This window comes from Arvicanthis niloticus, chromosome 21, assembly GCF_011762505.2.
Source record: "Arvicanthis niloticus isolate mArvNil1 chromosome 21, mArvNil1.pat.X, whole genome shotgun sequence".
NCBI classification, from domain to species: domain Eukaryota; kingdom Metazoa; phylum Chordata; class Mammalia; order Rodentia; family Muridae; genus Arvicanthis; species Arvicanthis niloticus.
In genome coordinates, this window is record NC_047678.1 from 51484234 (window position 1) to 51508884 (window position 24651).

At 46.8% G+C, this 24651-nt stretch overlaps 1 protein-coding gene across 2 annotated transcripts in view; it reads right to left on the reverse strand.

The window, feature by feature from the left end:
* Positions 1–726: 726 nt before the first annotated feature.
* Positions 727–24651, reverse strand: part of Ddx11 (DEAD/H-box helicase 11) — a 29215-nt gene continuing 5290 nt past the window's right edge. The window contains exons 3-27 of one of the 2 annotated variants that reach the window (XM_034524986.2): positions 23647–23892; positions 23128–23214; positions 22697–22851; positions 17400–17445; positions 16457–16564; positions 14946–15033; positions 14351–14556; positions 12586–12738; positions 11713–11759; positions 11294–11373; positions 10418–10462; positions 10236–10303; positions 6928–6966; positions 6605–6725; positions 6383–6493; positions 5866–5978; positions 4854–4926; positions 4498–4601; positions 3768–3917; positions 3475–3543; positions 3278–3378; positions 2551–2635; positions 2193–2271; positions 1875–2029; positions 1613–1799 (exon numbers count right to left, since the gene is read on the reverse strand). In XM_034524986.2, coding sequence (XP_034380877.1) covers positions 1764–1799; positions 1875–2029; positions 2193–2271; positions 2551–2635; positions 3278–3378; positions 3475–3543; positions 3768–3917; positions 4498–4601; positions 4854–4926; positions 5866–5978; positions 6383–6493; positions 6605–6725; positions 6928–6966; positions 10236–10303; positions 10418–10462; positions 11294–11373; positions 11713–11759; positions 12586–12738; positions 14351–14556; positions 14946–15033; positions 16457–16564; positions 17400–17445; positions 22697–22851; positions 23128–23214; positions 23647–23892 — 2565 coding nt within the window. In that variant the 3' untranslated portion in view covers positions 1613–1763. Of the gene's footprint in view, positions 1800–1874; positions 2030–2192; positions 2272–2550; positions 2636–3277; positions 3379–3474; positions 3544–3767; positions 3918–4497; positions 4602–4853; positions 4927–5865; positions 5979–6382; positions 6494–6604; positions 6726–6927; positions 6967–10235; positions 10304–10417; positions 10463–11293; positions 11374–11712; positions 11760–12585; positions 12739–14350; positions 14557–14945; positions 15034–16456; positions 16565–17399; positions 17446–22696; positions 22852–23127; positions 23215–23646; positions 23893–24651 lie in introns of both variants that reach the window. The other variant, XM_034524987.2, reaches the window with a different exon arrangement.

Sequence of the window (24651 nt, forward strand, 5' to 3'; positions counted from 1 at the left end):
CAGCAAAGCAGCCCAGGCTTTTCTTGCAGATTTCCCTCTCTAGACATGAGGAGTCTCCAGCTGCCTGACAAGGGCAGAATGGTAGGGCCTACTTGTGTACACATAGAAAGATACCCAGGTCAAGGATTCCACTCTACTCAGGGCCTGAGCACAAGAGTAGTGAGATCAGTTCCTGAAAATCCTTTTAACATGGGTCCAGGTTAAGTCCCCATAGAAGATTACATAGACAAACTTCAGGAAGAACTGGGTTACAGACTAAAGATCAGGGAAGGAGCCCTGCACTGAAATGCTGTCCCCCAGCACTTGAAAGATCAGTGGGAGGGAGGGGTGACATGGAGTAGATGTATGTTTAGGGCTGAGCTGGGCACTATGACCTCTATGTTTTAGTATGGACACATACCCTGGCCTTTATGTTAAAAGAAGAGTTCTCAATGATTTGAGTTCCACAATGTATCTCATCTCTTAAGGGAAACCAAGCAAACACTGATAGGTGAGTAACACTTTAAGTGGCTTGATGGAGGTCACTAAACAAGTAAGATCTCTGGGTCTCTTCATTCTGCAGCATGCTGCCCACTTTGATCCCCTGAATCAATTATTCCTCCCACTGCATCTCCCCAATGCTCTTTTATATAGCTGACACTGCACACTGTCTCTAGAGTAATATCTATTACCATGATATTGTCAACTGCATTTAGGAGGATTCTCATACTTGATCATAAAGTTTGTGTAGGTTCAATTGTTCTTTTAATCGGGCATAACACATGATATTTCTATGATCTAAGCCTGGGAACATTGCCACTTCAGAGAGCAGGTAACAGATGAGTAGATTCCAAGTGGCAATCCTTCAAGGTTTACAGAGGCTACCATTCTCTAGGTGAGATCAGTTGACGGGGACTTCTAGCTGCACTTTACTCAGCACACTCTAAAGTCCTATCCTAATGACAAAATCTTTCCCTGCCTCTCTACAGGAGGCCTGTCTCTAAACAATATCCCTCAGGTGTGAGGGCCTTACCATTTCAATCTGGGGAAGATTCAAGGATGGAACTCTTTTGAGCTGCAAGTGGCACAAGAACCGTGAAAGACAAGCCTTCATTCTCTCCTCTGCCTCTTCTATGGCTTCTCAGCTTGCAAACAGTATGCAACAAGTATACTGCCTAAATGGCAAGGGCACTGCTCCTGAGTTTGCTGAAGCTCACATAAGGGACAGCCACAGTGGAACATGAAAGAGCTGGACTCTTAACTGGGGCTCCTTCATGGTACAACAGAAGAAAATGAAAAACAGAGACACTTTTGCCCAATGCCATGTCTTCAGGTAGATGTTGTTCTGAGTGCAGAGGCCTAAACAGCCATGGACGGGATCAATGCCTCTTACTTTATGGGGAAAAGCATAAGGAGAAAAAATTGTGGGGCATAGAAAGGTATATGGCCAGGCCAAGAAAAGCTTACTGTCGCTATAAAGGACAGAGGCAGATGGGCCTCACCTCAGAAAAGGCAGAGAGCTGCTGCTAGCACAGCCTCCTGAAGCCAGACAGAAAGCTGAATCTGAGCCAGGTGCTATAGTGAGTCAATCTCAGGGAACAAGGTGTCCCAGGCCAGGTTCCTTCAGGATGTTCTGGATTTGTCCTTGTGGTTTTTCTATGCAAGTCGAACACTGGAGTCCACTGCCTCTGGAAGACTGGTGTAGACTTAGCAGTCTGCATACAGTTTAGATGTTCTTAGGCCAAATACAAAGGCCAGGTCAAGCAGGGAGAATAAAGAGAAGCTTATACCAGACATGGGTGTGACTTCTCTCGATGAAACTGCAGAGAGAAAAAGGCTGTGAGAAGCGTCATTTCAAGCCAGGGAGGTCTGGGGCACAAGGAGAAAAACCTAACCTTCCGCATAGCAGCAAAAGCAGGCCCAAAGGTGGCTTTGACCTCCACTCGGTCTCGTATCCAGGCTGGCAGCTTCGCCAGGATAGAAGGGCGGGCATACCGGTGATCCAGGAGCACAATGCTGGCAAAGTCCCTTTGGTGCCTAATGGCCCTGCCTGGGTAGATGCATAAGTTGGGACTCTTAGGTTCAACTCACCTACCAATACTGCATGTGCACTGGGGTCTCCTCCTTCACTGACCCCTCAAAATGGACAATACAGTACTAATATCTCTCCTGCCTCAATCATCCATCTGCCCCCAGGAGCACCCCACACTTACCTATGGATTGGTTTATAGCTTTCATACACAGATTCTCTATCAATACCGTCCCTGGAGGGGGCTGACCTGGTGTCCTAGGCTGAAAAGAAACAAAAAAGGAAAAATCAGAATCTACTTTTACCTGCCATGTAGTCCAGGCTTTGGAGCAAGGTCAGGTTTCATGAGTCTGAGCCAACAGCTTGTGCTATAGTTCATGTAATAGAGAAGATCAAGTGGGCTAGAGGTATACTCCAAAACCTCTAGGGAGGAAAGCAATCATTTGTACAACAGGAGGTCTTGCTGCAGAGCCTTGTCATCCAGTCCTAGGGGGGCACACCACTTCCTCCCTTTCACCGTCTGAAACACTACAGGTACTCACAAGGGTCTGATCCAAGTAGGCCATCTTCTCTTGTAGCTCTGGAGACTTAATGTTGGGGTACGGCATCCCCACCATCACCACACACCTGAATGAGTCATATGGCATAAGTCATCAAGTCAGCATGTAGCTATCACTGACACGGGACCAACGGATACTTGGAAGGAGTTATGTGTGATTTCATGGGCCTTTTACACATGTGCCTATACACATGAGTGTGGAGGCCAGAGGAAGATGTCAGGTGTTGTCCTCCGACACTCTTCACCTTATTCTCTGAGATGTGGTTTTTCACTAAATCTGAAGCTCACACAATCCTAGGGTTCATGGGCAAAACTACCCAGGGGCCTGTCATCTATGACACACAGTGCTTACTGGTAAATACAACCATGCAGGCTTTTATATGTGTTTGCTGCAGATTTGTTGTTGTGTCCTCTTACCTTCTGAGCATGCATCCTCACTCACTAAGCCATGTCCCTTTCCCTCCTACCACTTTTATGGCCCTCTGGTTCTTCCCTTTAGCTCAGAGATCCAACTCAGAAAGAAGACTAGGATCCTAAGCAAGTCATGGCTGCCTACTTCTCTGATCTACACAGCCAGACAGTGTTTTCAAATAATCCACCCACAGCCTACAGATCCCAAGCAGGCCATATGGGAACGGACCCTAGAGCATGCCTTAGCAGTTAGGGTCCAGTGCCCCCAGTCCCAGCAGACAAAAGGACACCACACCTACCGGCCTAGGTCATCAGAGAAGTTGATCCCTTCACTCATCTTCCCTCCAACCACAGAGAGGAGCAAAGCCCCTGTCAGATGGCCTTCTGAGTGACTGCAGCTCTGTCAGGGGAGAATCACATCAGTGTTCCTGAGCCAAATCTATGAATCACACAACTGTTCCCAGCTTCCAGATCCAGCCTCACTTCCATCTCTCACCGTAATGCACTTGGAATACGCCATCAGCACCTGCTCTACCTGGCTCGCTCTCTTGGGCTCTTGAAATATCTAAGGATAGAAGACAAGGCCTCCTAGCAAAAGGCTTCAAAACACTGATTCTTGAGCCCAGTCTGGGTTTTGAAGCATATGGATGGAACATGTAGTCAAGCTACAGGGAATTCCTGTAGCTGCTGTCCCAAGCCTCAACTTGGTAGATGCCAAGTTAACAAGGTTGAGGGACCCAAGGAACAGCTACAAGTAGCAATGTCATAAACAGGCTAAGAGGCACTCACCTTTTTCTTGACAGACAAACGTGCCAGCAGGCCAGTCTTGTCCCAATGAGCATGTACCTGGCGCAGGTACTCATAGGAAGGGAGGAAGCAGACCACCCCTCCAGGAACCACGTTGCACAAGTTACAGAGAATGCGGCCTGTCTCCTCCATCTGCAGAAAGCAAAGAGCTAGCCTAGAGCAGGCCCCACAGCCACAGCCACACAGGATGGAAGCTGAACAGCTCCCCTTTGGTATCATGCAATGTGCTCACTACTTTTAAGAGACATGCCCAACTGGGGCTTGTGGTGACTCCTTGCATTTATGCCACATCCCATCACTGATACCCCAGAAATGAAAAACCAGACTCTTGGTATGCCACTGAGATCTCCCTATGTCCTTATTTCATGAGGGACACCAATCAGAACAAATTGGTACTGAGATACCACAGAAGTTATACCCTAGAAATTCACCCTTCCCAGGATAGAGGCAAGAAGCAAGAAGCAAGAAGCAAGAACCCCCAAACTGGTCAGCCTTCTCCTACCCTGCATCCTCATGGAATAATAGGAGCTCTTTAGAAAGCATTTAGCAACATACAGTGAGAAAGGCTGCTAAGATCTTCCTTGATAAATATCTAAAAAAAAAAAATGACTCCACTCATGTCCCAGATGTGACCATTTGTCTCCATACCAACGCTGGTAGTACTCTCTAGCTGGTCACATGACAGAGAGGACAGGAAGTGGCTAGCACTAACCATCTGAGGCAGCTCTCTTCTCTGGTAGGTGAATTCCAGCTGCTGGTTAGAGGGCCCATTGCATATAATAAGAGGCAAGATGTTGTCTGGAGGGATCACGTGACCTGGTGATACCAAAGGAAGACTGAAACCTAGTGTCCAGGTAGGACAGTTTCTCAAATCATTTCTCCAACTAGGAACAAAAGTTTGAAATGCACTTAGCTCCTCTCTGCACTGACACAGCTAGTATAAACAATGTGGTAAGCAGAGTGAAGAACCTGAATCTAGGGAAGTGTGCTGGTGAACAAGCCCACTAAGGTGACAATGCAATGGTGTCCTCTGCCTTTGCCCACTCTATCCTCCACACAGTTGCTTACCACAGGAAAACTCCACCACTCGCGCAGCTTCTACTCCACAGCATGCCAACAGCTGCTCCCGAAAGTCAGACACCTGCATCAGTAACAGCAGACCCAGAACTTGGGGTTGTGTGCTCTTGTAGTGAATGTAAGAGAAGTCTGTGATAGTAGGCCAGCCCAGCCAACGAGAAAGAAGGAATAGCCAATAACCCAAGCTAAAAGAAAACAACCGGTATCCAGTGTCGACAGAAAACTTAAGAGCAATAATGGAAATGCCAGGCCCTTTCTATATGTTCAAATCAACAATAGGGATCACTACCTACAATACACAAAGAACTCAAAAAATGAAACAAATCAAACAACACAATCAGGAAATGGGAGTAACAAAATGAACAGTTCTCAACACAGGAAAAAGAAATAACCAATAAATGTGTGAAAAAATGCTCACTCTTACTAGCCACCAGAGAAATAAAAATCAAAACCATGTTAAGATTCCTGCCTTATCCCAACAGAATGACATTCAAGGCTTAGGGATCTTCAGGAAGAGGGGAAGGCGGATTATGAGAGCCAGGGGTGGAAGATAACATCAAGGAAATGTTTCAGGACACACCAGGGCAGGTGACTGTGACAGATGGAATCCAGAGTAAACTCAAGGCAGGCAGAACCCCAGCATGGAGGTGGGATTATGGAGACAAAAATCCCATCACTAACTGAGGAACTACTAGACTCTGACAACTGCTTCAAGGCGGAAAGCCAGTTTTCTTTAATGATGTGAGGCCCTAGTAAGTGGATTACACAAAGGCAGAGAGAACTCACTACCAAGACTGACGGCTTTTTCTCAGAGAAGCCAGCTCCAGGGGCTGCAGACACATAAGAGCCACAGGCTACCACCCTACCAGTCTAAAAGGCAGGGGCAGTGAAAAGGCAGTGGCCTCTAGTAGGCACTGCTGAGCCTGCATGCACTGGCCCATTTGTGTTTAGGAGCCCAGGGAACGGAGAAAAGACTGATGTGTATCCTTCCCTGGTACCTTACCGGCTGCATGGTGCCACCTGCAATGACCACTGCTCGGCATTCCTTCACCACCTGGGCAAAGTGCACAGCTGGGTTCAAGAGTAAGAATTTAAGGCTGCTCTGACCCATACTGCCTGAAAGACAGACAAATGACAAGGGGATAGAGCTGATTAGGCATAAGAAACCCAGATGATTTATGGAGGCCAGTGAACTACCATTCTCCCTTTAAAAGAAAAGCATTTCCCTTGCCTTTAGTACCATAGACTATATGAAAACTCTGGTGCAAAGATAGTCTGGCCAGTGTCACATAACCCTCAGACAATAGAACAAAGATAAAGTCCAACCCCATCTAACCACAACCATGAGATTCTAGGTTCTGTAGGAACCATGCCTGAGATAACTCAGCACCTCTGAAACCCAGTCTCCAGGTCCATTGGTGGCTCCAGCCTAGGAGGCATGTGGTTCCTTCACATACAGAATCAGGCAGAATGATAGAGCCCTTTCAAGCTAGGCCCTTTGGCTACAAGCAGTGGATTACCTTGGCGGTTCACAATAACCCTGCCATCCTGGTTGGCTGTGGTGAGAGCTGCCAGGAAGGCCTCAATGTGCATCAGTGGAGAGGCAGGCCGCAGGGCTACAGCCTGGGAGTCTGCAGAAGAGGGTAGTATGGGAAAGAAGGCCTTCCTTATATCAAGTGCCTTATATCAAGTTCTCTCAAAGAGCCTGTGTCTGCCTCTTGTTGCTCACCCTTCTAGCTTACCCTCAGTAGGCCCTGACTGCAGGCTCTTCAGGAACTGCTGGAAGCCACCCAGACCTCGGTTTTCCTGAGAGTCTGAGGGGGATGGAAGAACAACTCCAAAACATTCTGTGAAGCCAAAGAGCTGTGTTGAGGACAAAAGGACAGACAAAAATGAGAAGAAACTCTGAATAAGACACCCAAGCCAGCCCACAGCCCATTTCCTCCCAAGCCAGGAATTACTCCACAATATGGACAATGGAATCAGAAGCCTAGAACCCTCGAGCAGCAGAGTAAGGCAAGCAGGGGTACTCTGGCTCCTTGGCAAAAAACAATGGGAAAGGTACCTTCCTGCTGAGCATGCTCTTCTCCAAGTACCGCTGCACCTGCAGAACCAGCACAGGCCATTGTGAGGAAGCACACGTTGGGCTAAATTCTTTGAGACAGACACCCCATACCATTGAAGGAATATGGCTCACTGCCACCTCAGAGGAACCCAAAGCCATATAAAAAAGGGTAAGGCAGCAGACCATGATAGGTAGCCTGGTCCTTGGTTGAGTTAAAGGCTTTGAAGCCCTGGAGACCCTGAAGGGATGGTAGGAGCTTTGCCTGCTCCCAGGCACCGGGCCCGTGTCACTAGCTAAAGCCTTCTATAGATTTGTGGCTATCAGTCACATAAGGGCAACACCTCAAGCCTCTCCACAGGTAGCCCTAACACCTCAGACTAAGACAACAGGAAAAGAGACATGACCTGTGGTCACTTAGGCTCAAGATAGAGATCTCTATGCTAATGAGGCACCTTTAGGACTGGAGGACATAGCCAATAAGTTTCCCTTCCCAGACATTCCTCCCTGCAAAATGTCTCCCTGAGAAGTCGGGTATGGTTTTACGCAGCCACTTTCCACCATGGCAATAAATGATTTGGAACCACAGACTCTCTTTTCATCGGGATCCATCATGGGGAGCCACGGGTCTACTGTCTAATCTCCCTTCGAAGGCCTCTCTGAGCTCCCAGCTACAACCACCACCAAGCTTGCCAACTGCTGTCAAGCTAAGGAATCTCCCTGTGGGACCAGCCCGAGCTACCCTCCCCACCTCCACCCCGTAGCCCCAGGCTAGATGTTCTCAGCTCTTCCTCAGCTCCCAGTGGGGCCTGGATGTCCCAGAGCCTAAGAACCAGACAGCCCTGGCCTCAATAAAGGCCATCGGACCCAAGATCCAGCCCCATCTGTCCTGGGCCTTTGACTGTGCTTTCCCACCCCACCCCGAGCGGTGACTTGGTGCTTTCCTACAGCCCAGCACACTCCTGGAGCATGATGGGATAAGCACAATTGAACTTCCCATGTTCTGCCTCCCTAAGCTGCCATGCTCTGTGGCGGAGCAGACCGGGGACCCACAACCCTACAAGAAATTTTACTGGTCTACTTTCTGAGTAGACCAGTAGGCCAGTGGCCCTAAGAACACAGGGTTCCACAGGAGACCTCACAACTATAGCCTCACCAGAAATGTTCCCAGTCTCTGGTCACCTTAAGGGAGTTCAAGACAAGATCTCAAGGATGGGAAGATTGGCTCAGCCATAAGAGCACTGGCTGCTCTTCCAGAAAACTTGGGACCTACATGATGCCTCACAACCATCTGTAATTCCAGTTCAGCAGATCTCTCTTCTCATGACCTCCTTGGGTACCAGGCATGCATACATGTGGTGCTCAGACATACATGCAGGCAAAACACCCAAATACATTTTTTTAAAAAGGCACTAATTGCATGCTGCTTCCTTCCAAGTGCCCATATGCAGACTGGGCCTTGAAGAAGAGGTAAGTTAAAAACAATTCCAAGGGTGATGAAGATGGCTCACAAGCTTGCCACACAAGCACAAAAACCTGAGTTGGAATACTCAGAGAACACATAAAAGCCAGAGTCAGCACTGAGTGTCAATAACCACAATGCTCTTACTGACAAATGGGATGCAGACACAAGAAACAACCCAGAAGCCTGTGAACCAGCTTGCCTGGCACACACTGTGGATAAACAATCAAGAGACCCTATTTCAAACAGGGTAGAAAGCAAGGACTAACATGGGAAAATTGTCCTCTAGCCTGATATACACTATAGCATAGGCACACCTGAATTCAAAACATGAATGTGTACTGGCATACACATTAAAAAGACAAATCTTTAAAAACCAAAGATAAACAAACAAACAAACAAACAAAAAAATCAAAACCATTCTAGGCCAGCCTGGTCTACAGACTAAATTCCAGGATGGCCAGGGCTAGATAGTGACCCTAACTTGAAATGTCAAAAAACAAAATAACAAAAAATGAAAACAAGAAAGTCCAATCCTTTACATCAGAGCAGAAAGAAGATGGGTCTGTCCCGGGGAAGGTCCAGATGTAGTCTCCCTGCTGTGCTCAGTATGTAGAGGTTGGTGCCTCAGCTCAGCTCACAGTGTAACATGAGGGTCTGTGGGAATTAGACAGACTGCTACAAAGACTGGCATCTGGTGAAGAATGCTTCAGTTAGCCTTTACAAAGTGAAAGGGAGAGGTTTGAGGCAAGCTGGAGAAAGAAGCCTGCTACAGGGTCATAGCTGTGGTAGCCAAGAACCACAGGGAATGACAACTGTTCAGAGCTGAACAAAGGGGGAGAAAGGTACCAAAGATGACTAATAGGATCACAGTAGTGACGACAACCAAAGGTTATTCAAAGGGACCCCAATTTGAAAACTGGAAGGCAAGCAGGGAGTAGGATCTAGGGTGGGTCTAGCTGGCTTTCGACATTGGCCCCAACCAGCCACCCCTGGTTCACCTGCGTGTAGCTTAGGCCAGTCATCCTCCAGAACAGCTATTCTGAGCCTGTTTTCCTGATCTTTTGTTTGTTATATGTTTCAGGGTTTCTCTGTGTAGCCTTGGCTATAGACCATGCTGACCTGAAACACAGAGATCCCCTGCCTCAGCCTCCTGAGTGCTGGAATTAAAGGCGTGCACCACCACTGCTCAGCAGTTTTCCTGTTCTTAAGTGGCCATAGTATGTCATGGCAGAGTGCTCAGAACAAAGAGACAGTATCCATGGAGGCTTAATTTAAACACACTAGGTTGTGGTTTAATGACCTAGCAACCTAACACCTGTGGGAACACCAGATTTCAAAGGCTAACAGAAGCAAAGGCCTGTGCAGGCCATCCCATCCAAGGCTCCAGCAGGAATATCAGCTAGGTGGTCCTAGCCACGCTCACCTGCTCACCTCACACAGTACACCATGGATTATACTCTGAAAACAATTCCCTGGAGAAGAACTGGCAGAACAGAAAAGGATAGGGATGAAGAGGCTGTGTTTATGCCAAGGGATGCAAAGAGCAACTTCCCTTACCAAACCCCACAACACCTAACCCCAAAGTGGTATACAGGCCCTGACACAACCATTGGGCTGCTGCTGTTCACTTTAAAGACCTGGTAACTGCTAAGGATCCTGATTTAGATCCTTGGATATTAAACTACTCAAGAACCCTGATTTACATGTTATTTCTTCTATATCTACTTGATTAGGTGCTAGAGGCAAAACACAACAGGTGAGTGCACAGCAGCTGACCTCCTCCCCTACCTCTCCTTTCAGAACCTTAAGTAAATCAGAAGGTGCTTAAATCAGAATAGACTTTTACCTTGAAGAGGTTGATGTTGTCCACCTGGCTCTGAAAGAGAAAGTCATTGATGCTCTTCAGCTCAGACCCTGTGAGCAGACAAAAGATGCTGGTTTTGTACCTTGCCGAGTCCTCAGCTCAGTTCTGGAGTAAAGCTCTGGGTGGTTCACACCACCTCCCACCCTTGACAGCAACCTCCTCACCTGTCTGAGGCAGGCTCTGTGTACTAGGATTTTGCTTAACGTTACCTAAAAAAGGAAATTCCAGTGGGTCACAGTGGCAGCTCTCTGCCCACTTCTGAGTTAGAACTCCATCCTAGCTTCAAGAACTACAAGGAACATTAATATTTCGAGAGACACCTGTTTGGGACATTTATAGCAAACAAAGGACACACTAAAAAGACAAGAGGTTACAGAAGCTTTGTAGGTCTGACTCACATACTTCAAATGGAACCCAAGGCCAGACAAGAGACAGGATCAGAGCAGTGTCCCCACTGTCACTGAGCAGGACAAGGGACAAAACAAGATCTGCCAGAAGATGGCGAGCTGTGGCACAGTCAGAGAAGGAAGTGAAAAATACTAACATGGGAAACAGCTTGCTAGAAAACCCTCCACCGACTTTCTGGAAATAGAGCTCTACCAAAGCCTTTAAAACCACTGACATACAATGAAACAGTCCCAGCCAGAAGATCCAAAGAAACCTGGATACTGGAGTCAACAGCCTCCAGTCTCAGGAGTGACAGGCAGGTCCACCTTGAGCTTTAGTTTTCCCTCTGTGATTGAAGTTTAAAGCTCCTAGACTTCTCTTCTGTCAGTGTGTCAGAGCCAGTACACCATATGGCTGTAACTACACCACACAACATCATGTCTTGCTGTACACTGTATGATTATCATAACTGTACTGTCGGGTTTCTTAAACTGAAAAAGCTAAGGTCAAACATCTCACCTTAAGATAGAAACAAGGACACCCTAAGGAATGACCTTAAAAGCATAAGACACCCAAGTGTCCTCACTGGCACTCAAGGAACAAGACCAACACAACTGGCAGATTAGGGGTGAGCCAGGGGATGGTGCACCTACCTCCCAAAACAACCACAAACTTCTCCAGTAAGTATAGGATCTGCTTGATGTACATCAAGTTCTTGGCCTTTAAACGCTTCCTGAGGAAGAAGCAACAGAGCAGAGTGGTAGCATTCTCCAGTAACTCCCTCCACCGGATGCCACTGGGCCTTTCTGCCTAGGGCATGACACACTGGGCCAAAAGCTACAAACTAACCCTCCAGCAGATAAAAAAGGGTGGCTAGACCAAGGTTTTCAGCACCTGCTGCTCTATCCCAAAAAGCCTAGGATGTAGAGGGCAAATACCACGACAGAACAATTCAACCCACTCATCCAAGACTTTGGCACTAGCGGCAACCTCCATTTGTGCTCTGGCAGGCTAATGTGGAAAACACTGAGGCTGAGCCTGGGTAGACTTTTTGCCTTGGGTAGTTTCTTACCCATATCTTTCCATGTACTGGAGCAACTGGGAATGAGCCTGGCAGAGCTGGGGAGAAAACAGAACAGCATGAAGGCATCCTAGGATATGGTTAAAAAGATCTCTGTAGAGATCTAGGAAATGCCAGCCCAAGACACATGGGTGCCATCAAGGTGATGGGCATCTGGATAGTAACAGACAAAGGCAAAAAAAAAAAAAAAAGCAAAGCAAGCAGGCTGTGGGGCTGATGAGAGCTGAGAGGGCAAGGGAAGAGATCAAAGCCTAAGGTCCTAAATCTCACAGGAGAACTGAGCTGTGAGATGACTTATACTCCAAGACTGAGATTCAAGGTAGCTGATATCACATAGGTTTCACCATCAGAAGCCAGTGGTCATATCCTGGCTCACCTCAATTTGTGCAGGTGTGGGCATAAGACATACAACTTTGCCCTCTGTGAATCCCAAAGCTCCCAAAATAAAGCAGGGAACCCCTATCCCAAGAGACAAGCATAAGGCACAAAGAACCCCTTTCAATGCTTGACACATACCAGAGGAAATTAAATAGGAGCCTGTAGAGGCCCTGGGCATTCCTCCATTAAAGGCCCCCAAACCAGTATCACTAATGATAAAAAGCAACACTGAGACTACTGGTCTCTACTAACCCTACTAACAGAGATCTAGTGAGCAGCACCCTGGATGAAGGAGCGCTGAAGACAAAAGCAGTCACCCTCTTCAAGCTAGCTCCCAAGAACCTCACTCTTACAAATGAACAAGAGAAGACAGGGTTTCAGTTCAGTTCACCCTCTACCAAGCCCCACATCCAGAAGAATTACTGATCCAGGCATTTAAAGGAATGACCTATGTCACTCTGCCCAAAACAGGAGAGGCTGACCCACCTGGGAACCATTGACCTCTGTGCTGTGGATGTTGGTGATGGTGTCGATCAGGTTGTGTGCCTCGTCAATAATGACCACCTGACCTTGCAGCCTGATTCCGGCAGCCTGTCGTGTAGCTGCATGCAGCAACATTGGGTAGGGTAGCACCACTAGCTGTAGGGAAAAGTGACGGTTGTATAGTAAAGAAACCTGTCTTCACAGAGCAGAAGGCTTATCCTGCAGTAAAATATCCAGGCTACTGATGTTCTAATGGTACTGTTTAATTTCTTACTCAGACCTTGCAGATGGGGGAGGGGGATTCAAGCCAGAATGTCACAGCTCAGTATTCTGACTGTTCTTTCATATGTTTTCCATGGGATATCAATTATGAGGACCTCAAATTGGAGCTGATCACCTGGGGGGGGCGGGGGGCGGGCGCTGGAGTCCCTGGAGGTGAACTGCATCCTCAGGCTCCAAAGTTCTTCAACACACTGACAATCACCAAGCAGCAGAAAGCAACCGTAGCCTCTGGCTGCTATCTCAGCTCTGTGATTCTGGCAAAGTCTCATTTAAGTAACCCTTGTTTTTTCATCAGCTAAGCGAATCTGACAAACCATGTCAATGAGGGGTGAGTATAAAATCAAATGTGTAGGTATATGCTGCTATGAAGATTTTTTTGCAACAAATAGGTGAGGGAGATCACCTAAATGCAAGGGCTAAGTTTGAGCCACAAACCCATGGGGGGAAAGGCAAGGAATGGAGGTACCACTCGAGATTGCAGCAGCAGGGATACACAGACAGGCTCACTTGCCAGCAAGCTTTGCCACACCCAAAGTTGTTCTCTAGCCTGCATAGAGGCAGGCGCGCGCGCGCGCGCACACACACACACACACACACACACACACACACACACACACACACACACACACAAAGATATGGACAGTATGAAAACCAGGTACCAATGTGAGTTCCGTCATTTAAGACAGTGAGAGAAGAGAAAATCATCTGTCTGAGTCCCAATGTTCTCAAGTATAAATAGAGCTATTTCAGTGAGCTGTTATAAAGGAAAATGAGGTAAAAATAGCTTTCACATGTCAAGAAAACACCAATCTCAGGTCTTCTATATGGTGACAGCACTAAGTCACTCAGACATCTGGAGATAAGGGAGAGTCCCGCAGTTTGTACGTGAGTACCTACACACAGCAGGGACATCCAGGAGTGAGCACTGCACCAGGCAATATGATTACCAAGACTACTCTCTTGAAATCCATTTAAGTCTCTTGGATGACACAGATCTCCTGTTGAGTGAGTTTCAAGGAGCAAGATAGCATGAAATGACCCACAGTGAACAGCAAGGGGCTGTCAAAGAAAACCAGCTTTCCTCTCTGTACAAAGGTAAGGCAGGTCTAACCAAGAAAGTACTGCCATGAGCTGGAAGGTGGGTATATCAGCAGTCCACCTGAAAGGCCATTTGGCTATTTTCGAGTTCTGGGCTCAGCTCCTACACAACACTCTTTCAGTGTGGTTCCTTAAGATGAACAGCACACTTTTTGGATTCCTACGGGCTAAACACTCAATAATGCTAACTGGCCCTCTGGGGTCCCTGGACTCTTCAAACTCTATGCGCTAGATAAGATAGCTTTGTACCATGAAAATGAGATGCAGACCAGTTGTCATGCTAATCTAGGTAGGGACATCCTCCTCTAAAGAAGAGGGATGAGGAAAGCCTTGTTTTGTAAGTCCCAGTTAACACGTGGACTACTTCCCACTTCCCCAGCACACTCACCTGGGCTGCAGGGATGGCAAAGCGGCTTCCATAATAGGGGCAGGCCCGGGCCTCCTTCCCAAGGGCCACAAGTTGCTCCATGTCCTTCACCTCCAGCAGAATCTCATCCCGGAGAAGCTCCATCTGCTCATGATTGTAGAAGGGGCAAGAGGTCTGGATCTTCTGTCTCCTTCTCTTTGGCTTGTCTTCCCCAGTTCTGTTCTTTTCTGTGGTTGTACAGATGGAGGAAAGCAAGAACGGGAAGGGGCTCAGCTACATCTGGGGTCAGGAGGAGGTACAACGATGGAGAAACACATTTGTTCACTCAGGTGGATAATTGCTGCTTACTGTGGACTTGTCAGAATACTCTGAGATTTTTACTTTATACTCTTCAAAAACAGATGGCACAAACATGTCTAAACCAGGTCACTGACCCTGACTCAGGAAGAATGAACACTCTTGCCCAAGGAGGGGCTGGAGGCAAAAACCAGGGCCTGCTTAGCCACTCTTTCTGGTTAGCACAGTGGTCATTTCATGGCCCCGTTCAGACCCCACCACATTTCTGCCACTTCCACGCTGTCCAGCACATCTCACTACACAGGGTCCCTGTACATACCATGTTTACTTCTTTGCATGTCCACACAGCGGTCATTCATAAGTTGCACAGAACCCAGGTTTTTCACATCTTCATTCACACAAAGGGACTATAAGGCAGGAGAGGGAAAGCAGCTGCTTACATTTACATTGGGTAAACCTCTACCACCAAGCTTACCCTCAGTCAACTCTAAATAGCTGCCTCACCTTGACCCTTGCTTACAGAATGGGCCATTAATATAAAATCTGAACACTCAACTGCACTACTGCCTTCCAGAAAGAAATTTTTGTGCCTAAGCTACACCACACAAAATTCATCACCTCTTCTAAGACTGAACCTGTTCTCTTCAAGTATGTTAACCCACTGTTTTGTATTAGTCAGTGGTGATTACTTTTCTATGTGTGTGGGTATTCTGTCTGCATGTCTGACTGTGCACCATGTGCATGTCTAGTAAACGCTCCAGGAGGCCAGAAGAAAGCATAAGATGCCCTGGAACTAGAGTTATAGGTGGTTGTGAGCTGCCACGCAGATGCTAGAAACTGAACCGAGGTCCTCTGGAAGAGCAGAGCAGCCAGTGCTCTTAGCCACCGGCCCATCTCTCCAGCCAAGTTTATATTTTTTTTGAAGCAAGCTTCTTCGCAGTCCATTATATATGAGTTTTTAGGATTTTGTTTGATTAGTTGGTTTTGGGTTTTTGTTGTTTTGTGGTTGTTTTGAGAAAGGGTCTCACTGTAGACTAGGCTAGCCTCAAACTCAAAAGATTCGCCTGCCTCTGTATCCCATGTGCTGGGATTAAAAGCATGCACCACCACACTGACTTATATGAAAGTGTTTTGTGTGCTGCTATTCTATTTCTTTCCCAACCAAAAAAGGTGAGTTTTCTGTGGGTTTCCTGAAAAAACCTCTGCAATTTATTGAATAAAATATACTGTCCTTTGTTGTAGTCTCTGGACCTGCATGAGAAAAACAGAAATCACTAGAGTAAAACATTTTTATTTTATATTTTTGAGGTTGAAATTGCATTTCTTTTTCTCCTTCCCTCTCCTCCCTCCAAATGTGCCTTGCTATCTTTCAAATTCATGGCCTCTTTTTTTCATTGGCATATGTATCCATATATGTATATGTGCATACATGTTATCTTTCTAATTACAGCCTGCTCAGTCTATATACTATGACTTGTAGTATGTTGTCAGGACTGATCATCTATCTGGTCTTAGGCAATAGTGTGCTCGTCCCTGGGAAAGCCTGTTTCTCCCACTCAGCATTTCTTAGTTCAGCTGAACATCTTTGATAGTGAACATCGACAGTGTCTTTTCAGATTAAAAAAAAAAAAAAAATAGAAATGATGCTGGCTGAAGGATAAAAGGACCCATGGCCCAGTCTGCATCTCCTGCACCTTCTAAAGAATAATCAGCCAACAAAGGAGTACTGCTCCCATGCCCAGCTTGCCTTCACCAACCTCTGTATATGCCTAGGTCAAGAGATAAGACACAGCGGGGGAATCTGTCTGGACAAGAACACCTTTTGCTTACCTGCCTAGAGCCAAGGGAGACTAGCCGAGTTTCCTTGCCAAAAGGGCTCTTCAGTACTTCACGCACAAACTGGGCCAACTGTGAGTGTGTCCGACTGCAGTAATAAATCTGATCAGAAGAAAGTAAAGGGATGCAAAGAGGGGAGTCTTACTAACCCATATTGGCCTGAGATCCTGCAGGAGGAAAAAGGCTGGTTACAAATGCAAACTCCTGAGATGACAGAAAGTCAGCTTAGATCTGGTTACACCTGATGAGGGCCTAACAGTGCCTAGGATCCAAGTCTCCCACAATTTAAACTCAGCCTCAAGTCCAAGGCTAGGAGACCTAGGAGACCCTAGAAACGTGGGTTTTCCCACAGTGCTGATTATATGGCAATGATCCTTAACTCTCTGAAGAGCATGGGTGGAAGGTTATTCTCTACACATGTCCTGAAAGGAAAGGTTGGAGCCTGAGGTATACATTTCAGCTGCTCTAAGATTCAGCAAAGTAAGACAGGAAAGCAGAGCACAAGGACACCCACTGTGCACAGAAAAGATACATCTCAGATAAAACAATGGACTTTGAACCTAGAAAGGTGTCATGGCACACGTAACTCACTACACTCCATCAATGTGAAACACAAGCAAGAAGAGAAACAACACACCATGAGAGTCCAAGAATAAGGACTCAACACCTGCTCGCTCCTACCTTGCCCTCACCACTGCCCACTGCAGAGGGAAACCTTGTGGGTCCTTGGCCCAGTATGGCTGTCTTCCAGACATAGAAGAGGTCCAGACAGTCAAGAGAGCAACAAGAAGCCATGCTCTGCATTTGGGAAGCACACATCTCAGAAGCTAGGAGCTCTTCAACTCCAAGAGGCTGAGAAACTGCTAAAACAAAGAGTCCTAGCCTTACAGTCTTCCCTGCCCTCCCTCTAGAAGCATCCAAGAAGTAGGCAGCTTACCTTGGTCACATGTTCTTCCTCCAAGTCATCCTCAGCTTCATCCACCCTAGAAGACAGACAAACATGGAGGTGAGTCTTCACACTGTACACTCAGGACAACTAAATACCTAAAATTTCTGAAATGTGTTCTGGGCTCTCACTGACAAGCAGGAGGGCAGCCCTTTCCTCAGAAGTCAACAGAGTTGAGGGGCAAGCTCTAAATACAACGCAGATATGACCCAGGAAACTGCCAAGCGCTGCTCTTCAGGACACCCCACACAAGCTCTATAGCTGCCTTCACTGCTGCTCAAGTCTGTGAAACCTAGAAAACATGGAGGAAAGATGGAAAAGACCTGGAGTTCTTTCTTTTTTCTTTTTAAAGACCTACGTATATATTTTGGGCACTTTGTCTGGATGTGCATCTATGTGCACTCCAGAACAGGGCATCAGACAGCTCAAACAGCCATGTGGTTGCTCGGAATAAATTTAGGACCTTCGGAAAAGTAGTGAGTGATCCTAACCACTGAGCCATCTCTCCAGTCCCAGACCTGCAGTTCTTAAAAGTCACTTCACACACTCGAAGCCAAGATGTGATCTCTGACCCTATAGCCTCATGAGCCATTCTGCTATAAAATAGATTCTTCTGGGTTCTACAATGAACTTCTGCACAGTCATGGAAAGAACTACATGACATGATTCCCACCCCTGGAACAGAGCCAGCAGGGTGTGGGTCTCCACAAGCATTGACAGTTATCAGGCCTGAGGTTTGTATTAAAAAACAAACAAACAGACAAACAAACAATAAATATACGGGGCTGGAGAGATGGCTCAGTAGTTAAGAGCACTGGCTGGTCTTCCAGAGGTTCTGAGTTCAATCCCAGCACCTACATGGTGGCTCATAGCCATCTATTAAAAAAAAAGGATCTAATGACCTCTTCTGGCATGCATGTGTACATGCAGCCAAGTACTCATACATAAAGTAAAGAAATAAAATTTTAAAAAGTAAATAAAAATAAATCTTAAAAAATTAAGGAAACAAACCTAGTTTTGCCGGGCAGTGGTGGTACACGCCTTTAATCCCAGCACTTGGGAGGCAGAGGCAGGTGGATTTCTGATTTGGAGGCCAGCCTGGTCTACAGAGTGAGTTCTAGGACAGCCAGGGCTATATAGAGAAACGCTGTCTTGAAAAACCATTAAAAAAAAAATGTATATATGATAAGGTTATGGGGGAGGAGGGGATGTTCTCCCTACTGAGGTTGATGACTCCATTATAATCAGGAGCAGCACCAGTCCAGAAGGTGAGGGTGTGTCTAATGTCTCAGCAAAATGCTGAAACCCTTAAGGCTGTGGAGAAAAAACTCTGAAAACATGAATTCAAAAATATATCATTTCTCAACTATGCAAAATATAAGAATGCAAAATTCGTTGTATCAAGAGTTTCATGGACCTAAAAGAACAGAGAGGGCTTGTCAGATACTAAAGAAGAAGCGATTTTGGGAGTGGTGAATGCAGGGCAAGATCTCACCCAGCTAGCTTACTGCCTGTGCTTACACAGGCAGGCAGATCTCTGAATTCATTTGCCACTTTCAATACAATGTATTTGCTGTCCTTTTCTAAGAATCAAGAGAATAAAGTCATAAAATGCTGATTCGTGAAATAATCAGAGGGAAACCTGGAGAGGATGATTGAACTGATATGTAAATAAAAGACTAGGCTTTGGTCTGAGAGAACCGAGCTATCTAACTGAGTGATCTTCAGAGAGCTGTCGTGAACAGAACAGAATAAGCCTTTTAGCTTGTACCCCACAATTTGACTTTGAGTCATTCTTTTCACGATTCTCAAACACCCCTTCCTCAGGACCCCCAACCAAGCTTGGTCCCTGGCAAACTTTTTCTCTGTTACCTCAGTGCCTTTAACTCTTGCCTCTATCTGGTCTGTCCTCAACTTACGCTATCCCAGCAGGGACACTGCTACTCCTTCCTTGTCCTACTGGTAGGTGACAGGGGCGAGAAGTGCCTTGCCCTATTTGTTATGGTGACACCCCATCTACTATGCCTCCTGCCACTTGTACAAGCCAAGAACCAGGTTTCTCTTGTTTCTGCTGTGCCCCAGAGGCCTGCGAGAGCCTGGCTACAACAATTCCATGCATATTTCCCACTCTGCCTGGCAGAATGGCTCTTATCTTTCCAGAGCTCCAATCTGCCCATTCCAGAATGAAGGACCCTTTGCACCAGGGCCAGGAAAGAAGACTCGGTCAACAGCACTGGGCTCCATAGAAAAACAGGTCTCCTTGAACATGCTAAGCTGGGGGAGTATCATACGAAATAAAAGAAATAAAAAGTTTTCCTTTCACATCCTTTTTTAAATGCAAGTGCTTTGGGATTCATAAAGATTAACTGTAGGACTAACTTCATAGGATTAAATGCGTGCACCACCACCACCTGGCATCCCCAGACTGATCTGAAGCTGAAGATTCTCACTACATCATACACTCAGCTTATGTCATAACAGGCACAGGCCACAATGCCCAGGGAAGAACAAAAGTTCTGTAGATGGAATTTGCTGTCCACAGAGAGGTTGACGTCTGTGCAGGGACAAGAGCTGAAGGATCAGCTATCCTTGTCCAGGACTTAGGAAGTTCTTCATTGCTCTAATTCTCAGCAATGCCACCAAAGTGCTTTGCCTGGTCTTTGCCCTCCAGAGCTCTAGGGAAGAAATGAACACCACAAAACCACCTTTGGAAGCTGTGGTTATGAGCATTCATGATGCCGCTACCACCTTAGACAAGGCTACTGACCTGCAATTGCCTTGGGGTTTATAAAGATTAACTGCAGGGCTGACATCACTAGGGTAGGGTTAGCTTGGTGCCTCCATCCATCAGTGACTTATCACCATCCGTTGGGGGAACCAGGAAGTGTTTCAGTGGTGGAGGAAAAGCAGAGAGGCCTTTTCACGAAGGACAAATGCTACCGAGGGAGAAACCTACACAAAACTTTCTTCTAGAAAGTTTGTAGCAGAAACAGGAAAAGCAGTGCACATTTTGAGCCCAACTCTCTGACTCTCAGTTCATGACTTTAGCTGTCACTGACAGAACTAAAATGGCAAAGAGCTGAGGACATTCTCAGCTCAGGTGCTTTATATTATCCTGTGTAGTGACAGAGAGGTGATGACTGCCAGCCACTGACCCATACAATGAAAACTACAAATCCTCTACACTGCTAAGATGTGCCTCCACACACACAGCTATGAATAATCAACTAAAGGCCACTACCTTCCAGCCACCCAAAGACCCACACCTACAGCATTTCTGGAATTCTCAGAATGAGACAAAAAGGAGCTTGTATGTGCACTCAGATCAACTACCATGCACTGCGTACAAATGAGCCGTGTGACTGTGGCTGTAAAAACCAAAGTGCACATAAAGACGTGTTCTTCCCTGAAAAGCCTCTATCCAAGCTCAGCTCAAAACACAGGGGCTGGTTAGAATGGCACACAGTGGTACTCTGTAGCTCTGTAGGTACACGGGGCAGAAGGGTCAGCCTGAGTTCAAAGCCAACCAGCACTGTGGTACACAGTGAGTTCAAAGGCCAATCTGCACCACAATGAGACCCCAGTCTAAAAAGGCCAAGGGAGACAACATGAAGGGCTGACACACAAGGCCTTGGAGACAACTGACATGGGCTTTAAAGGAGTGAAGACATTGACCACAGCAGGGGAGAGGGGTGTTTTTTAACATCTGCAAACAGAGAAGGGAAGGCTTGATGGGTTTAGGAAGCCAAAGTGGCTGCCCACTGATATCTGGCAAAGGGAGCTGCACTCAGTGAAACAGGTGTGTGGGAGGGACATAGACTACAAAGCGCCTGCCTGATTCTGCATTCTGGGATCCTAAGCCTTCAGCCAAAAATCTCTGCCCATCCTGGATGTTTCTACCGCCTAACCCCCAACTCACAAATTATATAAGCCTTGAATCACCCCCTAGAAAAGTTGATCTGCCTCCCTCCAGCTATCCCAGGGTGTCTTCTTCCCCCTATGTACTCAAAGGGCTTCCAACCCCCACTCCCCATCCCCACCTGTCATCTCTGCTCCCACTGCCCTCATGGGCCATTACCCTTGTGGGCAGATATTGGCTGATGATCCCCAAGACCAGGGAGAATCGCAAATAGCCACAAACCTTAATGCTTGAAGGACCTTCAATGGAACTAGGACTGAAAATGGAACATACCACCCTCTGGCTTAATTAATCCCTCCCCCAGAATCATGCTATACTATGACATCCATCCAGTATTTACTCGGCCTACAGAGACGTGTAACTGCTTCAACCTTAGGTCTTCTGTCTCTTCCTCTCTTTGTTCTGATATTTGGGTCTCCCCACAAGCACATACTCTCCCCACTTTTATAATTCCCAGTGAGTTTATGGCTCCCTAATCAGAGCCCTCATGCCTCAGCAGGCCTCACCTCTGTGTGATTTCACATACTACTACTGTACTACTCCATTTTTCTCAAAGCAAACACACTGGTTTCAAACTGACACTCTATGCTTGCTTACTCAGTCTAGAAATGTATGCTCTTCATGGACAGGGCTATACCCAGCCCACCTCAACTGGCTGATTTAATCAGAGTTCTCACAGATTGATCCTGCACAGGTCCCCAGCTGGGAAGAAGTCTGTTCTATTCCCCTAAAGTCTATGCCAAGTCCTGTGTCTCACCCTGATACTGATATCTACAGTCACTGTGCCTATCCATCATCAAACTCCAGATTGCAGCACCTGAGCCACCAGACTTCCCCCACTAGAATTAAGGTAGGACTGAGAAAAGAGAGCCTCCCAAGGAGCTGTGTGGTGCAGCAATGATCAAGTCCTTCCTCTCAGGGTGTCCTGGGTCACTCACAAGTGAAGCTCATAAAATAAGAGCTTTCTGCTCATCTGGACCAGAAACCTTAAAACAATGTCAAACTGTGAGTCTGGGACTCTGACAGTTAGTATCATGCATTCCACACATGTTTACGTTACTGGTGGAGAATATGGAATCTAGAACCAGGTGGACTACATCCAGGCCCAGCTCTCTCCTCCATTCATGAGCCCACAGCAATGGCCAATCCATAGCCTCCAGGATTCCACCAAAGAACTACAGTGGGGAAAACTAACTCAACCATATATGGTACTGTCACAGAGTAAAGGGTCAACTGTGGTTGTCACCAGCATTTATGACCGTGTAAATACAAGCCCAAGTGAGCAAATGAGCTATCAGGTGGCTATCAGGCCCTCTCATGAGTGCTCCGGCGTCTCAGGCTGCAGACTGACAGGTAGCTGAGGTCTTACCTGCTGCCTCTTCTCTCCTCATCACTCTCATATTCTGCCAGAACCAGATGCTCCTCCCCACACTCCAGCTGCTCTAGCTGCTCTGGTCCTGTTCCTGCAGCTAGCATCTCCCTGCTAAGGCGCAGGAGAGTCTCAGTCTCTTCTTCCTCCTGTTTCTGGGTAGGAACAAAGATACAAAGAGAAGTCTCGCACTGGAGCTCCCAGCTGACTCGGTGACACAGCTGGCCCCAGCACTGCTGCCACCAAGGACAGAGTACCCACATTCTCCTCACAGGATGAGCCTCACTACCTGACTCAAATCCTCCACCATTTGAAAGCCCCAACCACTGAGGAGACGGTGGGAGCAAGAGTGGAGTCTGACACTCTGGTCTGTCACATCAATCCCAGGCAGGGTCCAGCTGCCCACACGCCACAACTTTCCAGATGCTCACCATGCGCTTGGCTGCAAACCTGAGCCTTCCATCCTGGTAGACCTCCTGCAGCCGCTCCTCTCGCTTCCTCCTCTTCATCTGCTCCTCCTAAAGAACAGGGACAGCAGAAAGAGACTCCTTCAGAAGTGCCACCCCAGGCCTTTCTCAGTAACAAATCTGAGGGATTTCTCAGTAACAAATCTCCCTCACAAATGTGAGGGAGCCCCTCACATGGTGCTACACCTACCATTCTCTCTGCCAATCTGGTCCCACTGCTCAGTGCAACGGGGCTACATCCTCTCTTTCTCTAAGGCATACAACAAAAGCCATTCTTCAACTTTGTCCTTTCCCAGGTGAATGAAAAATGGAAAAGGCTTGTGTCAAAGAAATAGCAATCTCCTCACAAGTTCACCCAAGGGTTGAGAGGCACCACCACAAAAAAAAAAAAAAAAAAAAAATCCTAAATCTTGTAAAAAACTGAAAATAATCAGTGAAGTGTGTTTCTTGATCCCTCCCCTTCTCGGTCCCTTAAGATCTCACCCTCAGCCTCTCCACCAGGTCCCTTTCTTCTTTCTTCTGCACAAATTCAGTGACCCAGTCAGGTTCTCCAGAAGGCCTTGGGGTGTCAGAAGGTTCTTGGCAAGATGAGGAAGACATGAGTGAGTTCTTCCCACTACTTGTGGAGCTAGATCCAGGTGCGAGGAGACGAGCCTCCGATTGCAACTTCTTCTGTTCAAAGTCACGGAGCCAGGAGAGGGCCCCACAAATCAGACTTAAAGACTTTCCCTACAGGAAGAAAAATTACCTCAAACCAGGCCAGAAGCAAAGCTTCCCAGACGACTTTCCCCATTTAATAAGGACATCAAAGAAACCCTAGTTCTAAACATGAGGATGCTCTAAGACCATCTAGAATGGAAAGGAATTAGTAGTCACCAGAAACAAGGAAAGGAAGGTGGAAAGCTTGGTCCCAAGCAGTAATGTCTCAAGCCACACAGCTCCATGGTCCAAAAGAATTTAAGTGTTTGCAACTTACAAATACTACAAGTTAATATATCTAAACAATGGTAGGAAAACAAATACATTAACAACAAAGAAATACAAAGCATGAAATCTCAAATTCTTGCGAAGGCCACATCTAACTCTAAGCTTTATAGCAACAAAAGCCCAAACACACATAATAAGTCACATGAGTTGCTATTGTTGAAAATGTTTATTCTCCAAAGCACTATTCCTGCCTCAGGTCACACCTTTCCATGGTACTTTTCACAGGCTGACATGCATCCCTATGCTGTGCTCCTTAACCCTAGTGTCTCAGTTAGCATGAGGCCCTTAGGTGGGTCCTCACTCTTACAAGGGCTGGAAACCTTATAAAAAGGGGTGGTTCAGATGCAGACATACAGGGAACAAGGGCACCATAAAGAAATGAAGGAAGAAAGATGCCATCTACCAGATAAGGAGTGGGCCTGGACATCATTCTCATATAGCCTTCAGGAAGAACCAAACCTATTAGTATGTTGACTCCAGACATGAACCTCCAGAACTCTA